This window comes from Salmo salar, chromosome ssa14 (genome assembly GCF_905237065.1).
Source record: "Salmo salar chromosome ssa14, Ssal_v3.1, whole genome shotgun sequence".
Lineage (NCBI taxonomy): Eukaryota > Metazoa > Chordata > Actinopteri > Salmoniformes > Salmonidae > Salmo > Salmo salar.
Window position 1 is genome coordinate 37,290,423 of NC_059455.1, and position 13,828 is coordinate 37,304,250.

General features: G+C 45.0%; 1 protein-coding gene across 1 annotated transcript in view; it reads left to right on the forward strand.

The window, feature by feature from the left end:
* Positions 1 to 13,828, forward strand: part of slc25a12 (solute carrier family 25 member 12) — a 40,633-nt gene that overhangs the window by 20,967 nt on the left and 5,838 nt on the right. The window contains exons 4-13 of the mRNA XM_014140890.2: positions 589 to 704; positions 1,190 to 1,329; positions 1,437 to 1,583; positions 1,683 to 1,821; positions 4,145 to 4,238; positions 4,379 to 4,463; positions 10,291 to 10,375; positions 11,027 to 11,185; positions 13,242 to 13,294; positions 13,448 to 13,528. Coding sequence (XP_013996365.1) covers positions 589 to 704; positions 1,190 to 1,329; positions 1,437 to 1,583; positions 1,683 to 1,821; positions 4,145 to 4,238; positions 4,379 to 4,463; positions 10,291 to 10,375; positions 11,027 to 11,185; positions 13,242 to 13,294; positions 13,448 to 13,528 — 1,099 coding nt within the window. The remainder of the gene's footprint in view (positions 1 to 588; positions 705 to 1,189; positions 1,330 to 1,436; positions 1,584 to 1,682; positions 1,822 to 4,144; positions 4,239 to 4,378; positions 4,464 to 10,290; positions 10,376 to 11,026; positions 11,186 to 13,241; positions 13,295 to 13,447; positions 13,529 to 13,828) is intronic.

The window sequence follows — 13,828 nt, forward strand, 5'->3', positions numbered from 1 at the left end:
CAAAAATGCCGATAACCGACTGTTATGAAAACTTGAAATCGGCCCTAATTAATCGGCCATTCCGATTAATCGGTCGACCTCTATTGTAGAATAATAGTGAAGACATCAAAACTATGAAACAACACATATGGAATCATGTAACCAAAAAAGTTTTAAACATATCTAAATATATTTTTTGTATTCTTCAAAATAGCCGACCTTTGCCTTGATGACAGCTTTGCACACGCTTGGCATTCTCTTGCAGGGTGCAGAACCACACTTTTAATCAGCTCTGAATGACACAGATGTAATGACCTACAAGCAGCCAATCCCCAAGGAATCTTCTAATTTTAGTTCAGTCTAGAGAAATGAACTGAAATCATGACAATTGGTTAACAGTATTTTAAATACATGGGGTATTTTTAGAAATACTGCATGGCCTAATCTCACCCTACATCATTGTTGACATTTTTCTATTGTTTCAGCGAAAGCTGAGCCTTTCTCCTTCTGATTGGATGTTGTGTAACTGAAGCTTTGTCCTGCATGGCTTCATGTGTGTAATGTGTTTTAATGTTGCCTCTTTCTCTCTTTCCACAAAACACAACACAGGCTGATCTCGTTCCAGGAGTTCTTAGCGTTTGAGTCAGTGCTGTGTGTTCCGGATGCCCTCTTCATCGTAGCCTTCCAGCTGTTTGACAAGACTGGCACTGGAGACATCTCTTTTGGTACGTTACTGTGTGGACATGCTTTCGTCAACTGTTCCCATGGTTTCAGCCCAGAAAATGTTGCAATCATTTAATTGTTAATAGGATTACGATTTAGCACACTATTACGTTCTCTCTAAATCACTCTCACACACACGTTTTAGTGCTTGAGAGGGGGTGGGTGGGTGTGTGTGTGCTTGGCATGCCTAATAATCAAAGGGAACCAATTCTGGTTTGTTAGTATACTCACTCAGCCTAAAGGTTACTGTAATACTAAATCTGATGAATGTGGGCTATTAATGGTCTGGCATAGAATTAGAATGAGTAGAACAGATGGTCCCTGTATTCACAGAAGGAAACAGAATTCTGAGATGTGAAGACATTTTAAAATGCTACACCCAATATGGCTGCCTTTCCTCCCAACACAACATTGCAATGAATGGCCAGCCCATTCTACTCATTCCAATTCTATGGTTCTCTCTCACTTTATCCTCCCCTTTTAACAGAGAATGTGCGGGACATCTTCAGCCAGACCACAGTGCACCACCACATCCCCTTTAACTGGGACTGTGAGTTCATCCGCCTGCACTTTGGTCACGACCGCAAAAAACGCCTTAGCTACCTCGAGTTCACCCAGTTCCTACAGGTATTCACACACACCACACACACACAACATATATATATATACACACACACACACACACACACACACACACACACACACACACACGCACACACTGTCTTTGTGTACAGGAGTTACAGTTGGAACATGCGCGCCAGGCCTTTGCCCAGAAGGACAAGAACAAAAGCGGCACCATCTCTGCCATGGACTTCAGTGACATCATGGCCACCATCCGACACCACGTGCTCACACCGTTCGTGGAGGAAAACCTGGTTTCGGTAAGAGCGTGTGTGTACTGTAAATGTGATGGTGTGTTGGGGAGGAGGTCAGGGGAGGCCTGGCTGTTGTAACCCCCCTCTGTGTGATTGTTCTCCCAGGCTGCAGGGGGCAGCACCTCTCACATGGTCAGCTTCTCCTACTTCAACGCATTTAACTCTCTCCTCAACAACATGGAGCTGATCCGCAAGATCTACAGCACACTGGCCGGTACCCGCAAGGACACACTGGTCACTAAAGGTAACACACTGGTCACTAAAGGAAACGCATGTATTCCCATCCATACCTATCGTATACCCTTCCACACGCACTGTACTGTACCGACACACCAGGGTTCTCCCCAAAGAATGTAAGAGGCACTGCTCCACCTTTGTGGACTGGCTGCTCCACTATGTAATAAAACAAATTAAAATGAACTACATTTATTTAATATTTGCTTTTTTGTTGCGTTCTCAAGGCATTTTTTTGCTCTAGATTGCGGGAAATGGCAGTTACAGGTGTTAAAAAACGCCCAAATCGCTGAGTCCAAAGGGGGGCACTACCACCCTCTGGGTCTCCTCCCCGACCGTACTCAGCTAGGTGCCGCGGTACACACTATCAACAGCCAGTGAAATAGCATGGCGCGAAATACAAAACAGCAAAAATCTCATAATTTCATTTTCTCAAACAATCAACTATTTTACACCATTTTAAAAGACTTCTCGTTAATCTAACCACATTGTCCGATTTCAAAAAGGCTTTACGGCGAAAGCATAACATTTGATTATGTTAGGACATAAACTTCACAAGAAAAACCACACAGCCATTTTCCAAGCAAGGACATGCATCACAAAAACCAAAAATACAGCCAAAATATTCACTAATCTTTGATCTTCATCAGATGGCACTCATAGGACTTCATGTTGCACAATACATGTATGTTTTGCTTGATAAAGTTCATATTTATATGCAAAAAACCCATTTTACATTGGCGCGTGATGTTCAGAAAATGTATTCCCACCAAAACATCCGGTGAATGAGCACATCAATTTACAAAAATACTCATCATAAACGTTGATAAAATTTACAACAGTTATTGAAAGAATTATAGATATACTTCTCCTTAATGCAAACGCTGTGTCAGATTTTAAAATAGCTTTACGGAGAAAGCACATTTTTCAATATCAAATCAAATGTATTTATTATAGCCCTTCGTACATCAGCTGATATCTCAAAGTGCTGTACAGAAACCCAGCCTAAAACCCCAAACAGCAAGCAATGCATGTGAAAGAAGCACGGTGGCTAGGAAAAACTCCCTAGGAAAAACTCCCTAGAAAGGCCAAAAACCTAGGAAGAAACCTAGAGAGGAACCAGGCTATGAGGGGTGGCCAGTCCTCTTCTGGCTGTGCCGGGTGGATATTATAACAGAACATGGTCAAGATGTTAAAATGTTCAATAATAATAATAATTAATAATAATAATAATAATAATAGTAGTTGTCGAGGGTGCAACAAGCACGTCCGGTGAACAGGTCAGGGTTCCATAGCCGCAGGCAGAACAGTTGAAACTGGAGCAGCAGCACGGCCAGGTGGACTGGGGAGAGCAAGGAGTCATCATGCCAGGTAGTCCTGAGGCATGGTCCTAGGGCTCAGGTCCTCCGAGAGAAAGAGAGAAAGAGAGAATTAGAGAGAGCATATTTAAATTCACACAGGATTCACACACAGCTCAACCATCAAAGCAAGCTATACAGATACCCGCCAAGTTCTGGGGTCAACTAAACTCAGAATTAGTATTATAAATATTCTCTTACCTTTGCTAATCTTTGTCAGAATGCACTCCCAGGACTCCTACTTCCACAAGAAATGTTATTTTTGTTCGAAATACTCCATATTTATGTCCAAATACCTCCGTTTTGTTCGTGCGTTCAGATCACTATCCAAAGGCATAACGCGCGAGCGTAAATCCAGACACGAAAAGTCAAATAGTTCCATTACCGTTCGTAGAAACATAAAAGACGTTGTTTACAATCAATCCTTAGGGTCTTTTTAACATAAAACGTCGATAATATTCCAACCGGACAATAGCGTATTCATTACAGAGGAAAAAGGAGCGGCGCGCCAAACAACTCACTGGTCCCAGGCCGTCCACTCATTGACTGAGCTCCTATTTTCTGGCCAGTAACAGGAGAAGGATGAAACACGTTTCTAAAGGCTGTTGACATCCAATGGAAGCCTTAGGAAGTGCAACGTGACCCCACAGACACTGTAGTTTCGGTAGGGATTCAAAAGAACTACAATGCTCAGATTTCCCACTTCCTGGTTGGATTTTTCTCAAGTTTTTGCCTGCCATATGAGTTCTGTTATACTCACAGACATCATTGAAACTTCAGTGTTTTCTATCCAAATCTACTAATAATATGCAAATATTTGACTCTGGGCCCGAGTATTAGGCAGTTTACTCTGGGCACGCTTTTCATCCGAAAATGAAAATACTGCCCCCTATACCTTAAAAAGTTAACATCTCTTTTTCTTTATCACACTGTTTCTCTTCCCCTCTTCCTCCCTCTTGATCTCCCTGTCTCTAGAGGAGTTTATCTTTGCTGCTAACAAGTTTGGCCAGATCTCTCCCATGGAGATCGACATCCTGTACCAGTTATCAGGCCTTCACTCCCACTCTGGGTAAACACATGCATGAGTATTGCTCTCCAGCCTTGCACTGTATGCATAATATATGTGTTCCTTACACAAACATACCTGTTCAGAATGCTGGGGCAAGCTTATTGAATATTGTGTGGTAATGGTGCTGTGTTTTGTCTCAGACGTCTGAACGTTTCTGACATTGAGAGAATAGCCCCACTGGAGGAGGGAGCGCTGCCCTATCACCTGGCTGAGATACAGAAACAGGTAAGATACCTGTGTGCTTGTGGGTGCTAGTGGGTCTGGGTGCTAGTGGGTGTGGGTGCTAGTGGGTGCGGGTGGGTGCTAGTGGGTGCGGGTGGGTGCTAGTGGGTGCGGGTGGGTGCTAGTGGGTGCGGGTGGGTGCTAGTGGGTGCGGGTGGGTGCTAGTGGGTGCGGGTGGGTGCTAGTGGGTGCGGGTGCTAGTGGGTGCGGGTGCTAGTGGGTGCGGGTGCTAGTGGGTGCGGGTGCTAGTGGGTGCGGGTGCTAGTGGGTGCGGGTGCTAGTGGGTGCGCTGGTGTGTGCGCGTGTGCGCGCTAGTGTTTGTGCGCGCTAGTGTGTGCGTGCGCTTGTGTGTGTGTGTGCTTCTAGTTCGGACAGTGCAGAAATATCTAACAATTTCACAACTACCTTATACACACAAGTGTTAAGGAATGAATAAGAATATGTACATAAAAATATATGAATGAGCGATGGCCGAACGCCATAGGCAAAATGCAGTAGATGGTATAGAGTACAGTATATACATATGAGATGAGTAATGTGGGGTATGTAAAAATTATATAAAGTGGCATTGTTTAACCGCTTACATCTAGATGTTCCGCTAGCGAAACACCGCTCCAATATCCAATGATGGGGCGTGGCGCGAAATACAAACTCCTCGAAAATCCGAAACTTCAATTTTTCAAACATATGACTATTTTACACCATTTTAAAGACAAGACTCCTTTATCTAACCACACTGTCCGATTTCAAAAAGGCTTTACAACGAAAGCAAAACATTAGATTATGTCAGGAGAGTACCCAGCCAGAAATAATCAGACACCCATTTTTCAAGCTAGCATATAATGTCACAGCTAAATGCAGCACTAACCTTTGATCTTCATCAGGTGACACTCCTAGGACATTGTTATACAATACATGCATGTTTTGTTCAATCAAGTTCATATTTATATCAAAAACCTGCTTTTTACATTAGCATGTGACGTTCAGAACTAGCATTCCCACCGAACACTTCCGGTGAATTGACTAAATTACTCACGATAAACGTTCACAAAAAACATAATTATTTTAAGAATTATAGATACAGCACTCCTTTATGCAATCGCGGTGTCCGATTTTAAAATAGCTTTTCGGTGAAAGCACATTTAGCAATATTCTGAGTAGATAGCCCGGCCATCACAGGCTAGCTATTTTGACACCCACCAAGTTTGGTACTCACCAAACTCAGATTTACTATAAGACAAATTGGATTACCTTTGCTGTTCTTCGTCAGAATGCACTCCCAGGACTTCTACTTCAACAACAAATGTTGGTTTGGTTCCAAATAATCCATAGTTATATCCAAATATGGGTGTTTTGTTTGTGCGTTCAAGACACGTAACGAAGGGTGACAAAAAAATTCTAAATATTCCATTACCGTACTTCGAAGCATGTCAAACGCTGTTTAAAATCAATTTTTATGCGACTTTTCTCGTAAAATAGCAATAATATTCCGACCGGGAGACGTCGTTTTCGTTCAAAGACTGAAAATGTAAAATGGACTCTTCACGTGCACGCGTGCACCCGTCTCATTGTTCTCAGATCGACCACTATCCAAATGCGCTACTGTTTTTCAGCCAGAGACTGCAGAGTCATCATTCAACGTTCTGGCGCCTTCTGAGAGCCTATGGGAGCCTTAGAAAGTGTCACGTTACAGCAGAGATCCTCTGTTTTGGATAGAGATGACAAAGAAGGCCAAGAAATGGTCAGACAGGGTACTTCCTGTACAGAATCTTCTCAGGTTTTGGCCTGCCATTTGAGTTCTGTTATACTCAGAGACACCATTCAAATAGTTTTAGAAACTTTAGGGTGTTTTCTATCCAAATCAAACAATTATGTGCATATTCTAGTTTCTGGGCAGGAGTAATAAACAGATTAAATCGGGTGCGTTTTTTTATCCGGCCGTGAAAATACTGCCCCCTATCCATAACAGGTTAAAGTGACTAGTGATACATTTATTACATCCAATTTGTAATTATTAAAGTGGCTAGATATTTAAGTCCGTATGTTGGCAGCAGCCACTCATGTTAGTGATGGCTGTTTAACAGTCAGATGGCCTTGAGATGGAAGCTGTTTTTCAGTCTCTCGGTCCCAGCTTTGATGCACTTGCACTGACCTCGCCTTCTTGATGATAGCGGCGTGAACAGGCAGTGGCTCGGGTGGTTGTTATCCTTGATGATCTTTTTTGGCCTTCCTGTGACATCGGGTGGTGTAGATGTCCTGTAGGGCAGGTAGTTTTCCTCCGGTGATGCGTTGTGCAGACCTCACTACCCTCTGGAGAGCCTTACGGTTGTGGGCGGAGCAGTTGCCGTACCAGGCGGCGATACTGCCCGACAGGATGCTCTCAATTGTGCATCTGTGAAAGTTTGAGTGTTTTTCGTGACAAGCCAAATTTCTTCAGCCTCCTGAGGTTGAAGAGGCGCAGTTGAGTGTTGAGGATCAGCGGGTTGGCGATTTTGTTTCCTACCCTCACCACCTGGGGGTGTCCTGTCAGAAAGTCCAGGACCTAGTTGCGCAGAGCTTAATGGCGAGTTTGGTGTTAAATGCTGAGCTGTAGTCGATGAACAGCATTCTTACATAGGTATTCCTCTTGTCCAGATGGGTTAGGGCAGTGTGATTGCGATTGCGTCGTCTGTGGACCTATTTGGGCGGTAAGCAAATTGGAGTGGGTTTAGGGGGTAGGGTAAGGTGGAGGTGATATGATCCTTGACTGGTCTCTCAAAGCACTTCATGATGACTGAAGTGAGTGCTACGGGGCGATAGTCATTTAGCTCAGTTACCTTAGCTTTCTTGAGAACAGGAACAATGGTGGCTTGAAGCATGTTGGAACAGCAGACTGGGATATGGATTGATTATGTCCATAAACATGCCAGCCAGCTGGTCTGCGCATGCTCTGAGGACGCGGCTAGGGATGCCGTCTGGGCCGGCAGCTTTGCGAGGGTTAACTCGTTTAAATGTTTTACTCAAGTTAGCTGTGGTGAAGGAGAGCCCGCAGGTTTTGGTAGCGGGCTCTGTCAGTGGCACTGTATTGTCCTCCAAGCGAGCAAAGAAGTTGTTTAGTTTGTCTGGGAGCAAGACATCGGTGTCTGCGACGGGGCTGGTTTTATTTTTGTAGTCCGTGATTGACTGTAGACCCTGCCACATACCTCTTGTGTCTGAGCCGTTAAAATGCAACTTTGTCTCTATACTGAAGCTTAGCTTGTTTGATTGCTTTGCGGAGGGAATAGCTACACTGTTTGTATTCGGTCATGTTTCCTGTCGCCTTGCCCTGATTAAAAGCAGTGGTTTGCGCTTTCAGTTTTGTTCGGTGTGTGTGTTAGTGGGTGTGTGTGGGAGTGGGTGCTTGTGAGTGTGTGCTGGTGTGGGTGGGTGTGTGTGCTAGTGGGTGTGTGTGCTAGAGGTCGACCGATTATTATTTTTCAACGCCGATACCGATTGGAGGACCAAAAAAGCTGATACCGATTAATCATCCGATTTTTAAAAAAAACAAAAATTCTTTGTAATAATGACAATTACAACAATACTGAATGAACACTTATTTTAACTTAATATAATACATTATTAAATCTATTTAGCCTCAAATAAATAATGAAACATGTTCAATTTGGTTTAAATAATGCAAAAACAAAGTGTTGGAGAAGAAAGTAAAAGTGCAATATGTGCCATGTAAAAAAAGCTAACGTTTAAGTTCCTTGCTTAGAACACGAGAACATATGAAAGCTGGTGGTTCCTTTTAACATGAGTCTTCAATATTCCCAGGTAATAAGTTTTAGGTTGTAGTTATTATAGGAATTATAGTACTATTTCTCTCTATACGATTTGTATTTCATATACCTTTGACTATTGGATGTTCTTATAGGCACTTTAGTATTGCCAGTGTAACAGTATAGCTTCCGTCCCTCTCCTCGCTCCTACCTGGGCTCGAACCAGGAACACATCGACAACAGCCACCCTCGAAGCAGCGTTACCCATGTAGAGCAAGGGGAACAACCACTCCCAAGTCTCAGAGCGAGTGACGTTTGAAACGCTATTAGCGCGCACCCCGCTAACTAGCTAGCCATTTCACATCGGTTACACCAGCCTAATCTCAGGTGTTGATAGGCTTGAAGTCATAAACAGCGCAATGCTTGAAGAATTGCGAAGAGCTGCTGGCAAACGCACGAAGGTGCTGTTTGAATGAATGCTTACGAGCCTGCTGCTGCCTACCATCGCTCAGTCAGACTGCTCTATCAAATCATAGCATTAATTATACCATAATAACACACAGAAATACGAGCCTTTGGTCATTAATATGGTCGAATCCGGAAACTATAATTTCGAAAATGAAACGTTTATTATTTCAGTGAAATACGGAACCGTTCCGTATTTTATCTAACGGGTGGCATCCCTAAGTCTAAATATTCCTGTTACATTGCACAACCTTCAATGTTATGTCATAATTATGTACAATTCTGGCAAATTAATTATGGTCTTTGTTAGGAAGAAATGGTCTTCACACAGTTCGCAATGAGCCAGGCGGCCCAAACTGCTGTATATACCCTGACTGCTTCCACGGAACGCAAGAGAAGTGACACAACTTCCCTAGTTATAAGAAATTCATGTTAGCAGGCAATATTAACTAAATATGCAGGTTTAAAAATATATACTTGTGTATTGATTTTAAAGAAAGGCATTGATGTTTATGGTTAGGTACATTGGTGCAACGACAGTGCTTTTTTCGCAAATTCGCTTGTTAAATCATCACCCGTTTGTCGAAGTAGACTGTGATTCGATGAGAAATTAACAGGCACCGCATCGATTATATGCAACGCAGGACAAGTTAGATAACTACACATGGTTGATGATATTACTAGTTTAACTAGTGATTATGTTAAGATAGTCTTTTATAACATAAGTTTAATGCTAGCTAGCAACTTACCTTGGCTTCTTGCTGCCCTCGCGTAACAGGTAGTCAGCCTGCCACGCAGGCTCCTCGTGGAGTGCAATGTAAGACAGGTGGTTAGAGCGTTGGACTAGTAACCGGAAGGTTGCAAAAACGAATCCCCAAGGTGACAAGGTAAATATCTGTTGTTCTGCCCCTGAACAAGGCAGTTAACCCCCGTTCCTAGGCCGTCATTGAAAATAAGAATGTGTTCTTAATCTGACTTGCCTAGTTAAATAAAGGTGTAAAAAAAATCAAAGATATTCGGCAAATTGGTGTCCAAAAATACCGATTGCCGATTGTTATGAAAACTTGAAATCGGCCCTAATTAATCGGCCATTCCGATTAATCGGGCGAACTCTAGTGGGTGGGTGTGTGTGCTAGTGGGTGGGTGTGTGTGCTAGTGGGTGGGTGTGTGTGCTAGTGGGTGGGTGTGTGTGCTAGTGGGTGGGTGGGTGTGCTAGTGGGTGGGTGGGTGGGTGTGCTAGTGGGTGGGTGGGTGTGCTAGTGGGTGGGTGGGTGTGCTAGTGGGTGGGTGGGTGGGTGTGCTAGTGTGTGGGTGGGTGGGTGTGCTAGTGTGTGGGTGGGTGGGTGTGCTAGTGTGTGGGTGGGTGGGTGTGCTAGTGGGTGGGTGGGTGGGTGTGCTAGTGTGTGTGTGCTGGTGTGGGTGGGTGTGCTAGTGTGGGTGTGCTAGTGGGTGGGTGTGTGTGGGTTTGTGTGCTAGTGTGGGTGGGTGTGCTAGTGTGGGTGGGTGTGCTTGTTTGTGGGTGTGCTGGTGTGTGTGTGTGGGTGGGTGTGCTAGTGTGGGTGTGTGTGTGCGCTCAAGTAAATGAGCATGCATGTGTGACTCTGTCTCTCTCTGTCCCTCTGTAGCAGAGCCAGGGTGATGGTTCCAGGTCAGTGTTGCTGCAGGTTGCAGAGTCAGCCTACCGTTTCAGCTTGGGCTCAATTGCTGGAGGTAAGGGACTGGGGAAGGGGTGATGCGGTAAGGGACTCGGGCTGAGGTAAGGGACTGTGTGAGGTAAGGGATGGGGGTGAGGTTTATGGTAAGGGATGGTACATTTTAAATATTTCCAGTTTCAATAGCACACTTAGAAGCTCATATTGAGATGGTTCAAATCTTCTGTGTATGTCGACGGACATGTTTTACTATAGAATAATTTAACTATAGCATATTAAATGGAACAGAAGTTCTACCAACTGGGGTTTAAATTAGTGGGCCTCTCGAGTGGTGCAGTGGTCTAAGGCACTGCAAAGTAGTGCTAGGTGCGTCACTACAGACCCGTGTTCGATCACGGGCTGTATCACAACCGGACGTGATCGGGAGTCCCATAGGGCAGCATACAATTGGCCCAGCTTCATATGGGTTAGGCGAGGGTTTTGCCGGGGGGCTTTACTTGGCTCATCGCGCTCTTGTGGCAGGCCGGCAATGAGACGAGATCGAAAAAGGGGGTAAAATACAACAACCAAAAATAAAAACAATTAGGCTTGCTTGTTGAAGGTTAGGTTTAGGGTTAAGGTTAGGTTTTGGGGTTAGCGAAAATAGGATTTTGAATAGGAATCAACTGTGTCCCCACAAGGTTAGTAAAACAAGACTGTGTGTGTGTAGCTACGGGAGCCACGGCGGTGTATCCTATAGACCTGGTCAAGACCAGGATGCAGAACCAGAGGAGTACAGGCTCGTTCGTAGGAGAACTGATGTACAAGAACAGCTTTGACTGTGCCAAGAAGGTGCTGCGCTATGAAGGCTTCTTTGGCTTCTACAGAGGTACGGACAGACACCTCTTCCCCTCATGGCTGCTCTCCTGATCGCTCTTCTTCCCCTCATGGCTGCTCTCCTGATCGCTCTTCTTCCCCTCATGGCTGCTCTCCTGATCGCTCTTCTTCCCCTCATGGCTGCTCTCCTGATCGCTCTTCTTCCCCTCATGGCTGCTCTCCTGATCGCTCTTCTTCCCCTCATGGCTGCTCTCCTGATCGCTCTTCTTCCCTTCTTGGCTGCTGTTTTCCCCACTATCCATTCTGCTCTTTATCTCTATTTCCATCCCTGTCTCCTCCACTCTTTTCTCCTGGTCCACATTTTTTTCATATCCTGCTCTTCTTTTACCTAAACTCTGCAGAAAAAAAAACGTCCTCTCACTGTCAACTGCATTTATTTTCAGCAAACTTAACATGTGTAAATATTTGTATGAACACCACAAGATTCAACAACTGAGACATAAACTGAACAAGTTCCACAGACATGTGACTAACAGAAATTGAATAATGTGTCCCTGAACAAAGGGAAAAAAATCAAAATCAAAAGTAACAGTCAGTATCTGGCCACCAGCTGCATTAAGTACTGCAGTGCATCTCCTCATGGACTGCACCAGATTTGCCAGTTCTTGCTGTGAGATGCTACCCCACTCTTCCACCAAGGCACCTGCGAGTTCCCGGACATTTCTGGGGGGAATGGCCCTAGTCCTCACCCTCCGATCCAACAGGTCCCAGACGTGCTCAATGGGATTGAGATCCGGGCTCTTCGCTGGCCATGGCAGAATACTGACATTACTGTCTTGCAGGAAATCACGCACAGAACGTGCAGTATGGCTGGTGGCATTGTCATGCTGGAAGGTCATGTCAGGATGAGCCTGCAGGAAGGGTACCACATGAGGGAGGAGGATGTCTTCCCTGTAACGCACAGCATTGAGATTGCCTGCAATGACAACAAGCTTAGTCCGATGATGCTGTGACACACTGCCCCAGACCATGACGGACCCTCCACCTCCAAATTGATCCCGCTCCAGAGTATAGGCCTCGGTGTAACACTCATTACTTCGATGATAAACGCGAATCCGACCATCACCCCTGGTGAGTCAAAACTGCGACTCGTCAGTGAAGAGCACTTTTTGCCAGTCCTGTCTGGTCCAGCGACGGTGGGTTTGTGCCCATAGGCGACATTGTTTCCTGTGATGTTGTAAGGCACGTCCTGACCAGACAGGCCTACAAGCCCTCAGTCCAGCCTCTCTCAGCCTATTGCGGACAGTCTGAGCACTGATTGTGTGTTCCTGGTGTAACTCGGGCAGTTGTTGTTGCCATCCTGTACCTGTCCCGCAGGTGTGATGTTCGAATGTACCGATCCTGTGTAGGTGTTGCTACATGTAATCTGCCACTGCGAGGACGATCAGCTGTCCGTTCTGTCTCCCTGTGGCGCTGTCTTAGGCGTCTCACAGTACGGACATTGCAATTTATTGCCCAACCACATCTGCAGTCCTCATGCCTCCTTGCAGCATGCCTAAGGCACGTTCACGCAGATGAGCAGGGACCCTGGGCATATTTCTTTTGGTGTTTTTCCAGAGTCAGTAGAAAGGCCTCTTTAGTGTCCTAAGTTTTCATAACTGTGACCTCAGTGTCTTAATGACCGTTCCACAGGTGCATGTTCATTAATTGTTTATGGTTCATTGAACAAGCATGGGAAAGTGTTTAAACCCATAACAATGAAGATCTGTGAAGTTATTTGGATTTTTACAAATTATCTTTGAAAGACAGGGTCCTGAAAAAGGGACGTTTCTTTTTTTGCTGAGTTTATATTTACTGCTTTCCTCCTCCTGCTCTCTCTTCTGTTGGTGGGAAAAGGACTGAAGGCTCCCATCTAGTGTTGGCTCACCCACACTGCAACACTAAACCTGCATCCGTCCATTCACTTCTTCCTTTGTCCTTTTAATTTTCCCCTTCATTCTCATCCCTGCACTCTTCTCCTCCCTTCTCTCCTTCTACCCTGAGAAACTAGTCATCGTGAGATGTGGTTCATGTCATATGTGGACTCAGTCTCCCATGGTGCTCTCCAGGTCTTCTTCCCCAGCTCATAGGCGTGGCTCCAGAGAAGGCCATCAAACTCACAGTGAGTCAAACTCCTCCCCCTCCAGTTCACTCAGCCAATCACTATGGAGGTGAATCCTTAATTAACACTAAATTCTTTCTAAGACGTTCCTGGCTATTCCCTCTGTAGTATCTCTGCTGATTCCCGCTCTCTCTGTACCCCCTCTCCCTGTAGGTGAATGACTTTGTGAGAGATAAGTTCACCGGTAAAGGCGACACCATTCCCTTTGCTGCTGAGGTGCTGGCTGGAGCCTGTGTGAGTAAGACTGGTCAATCAATCAATCAAATGTATTTATAAAGCCCTTTTTACATCTGCCGATGTCACACAAGTGCTGTACAGAAACCCAGCCTTAAACCCCAAACAGCAAGCAATGCAGAAGCACGGTGGCTAGGGAAAATCTCCCTAGAAAGGCCAGAACCTAGAGAGGAACCAGGCTATGAGTGGTGGCCAGTCCTCTGCTGGCTGTGACGGGTGGAGATTGAACATCTTGGCCATGTTCTGTTATAAACGTTCATAGATGACCAGCAGGGTCAGATGAGATGATGATGATGATGA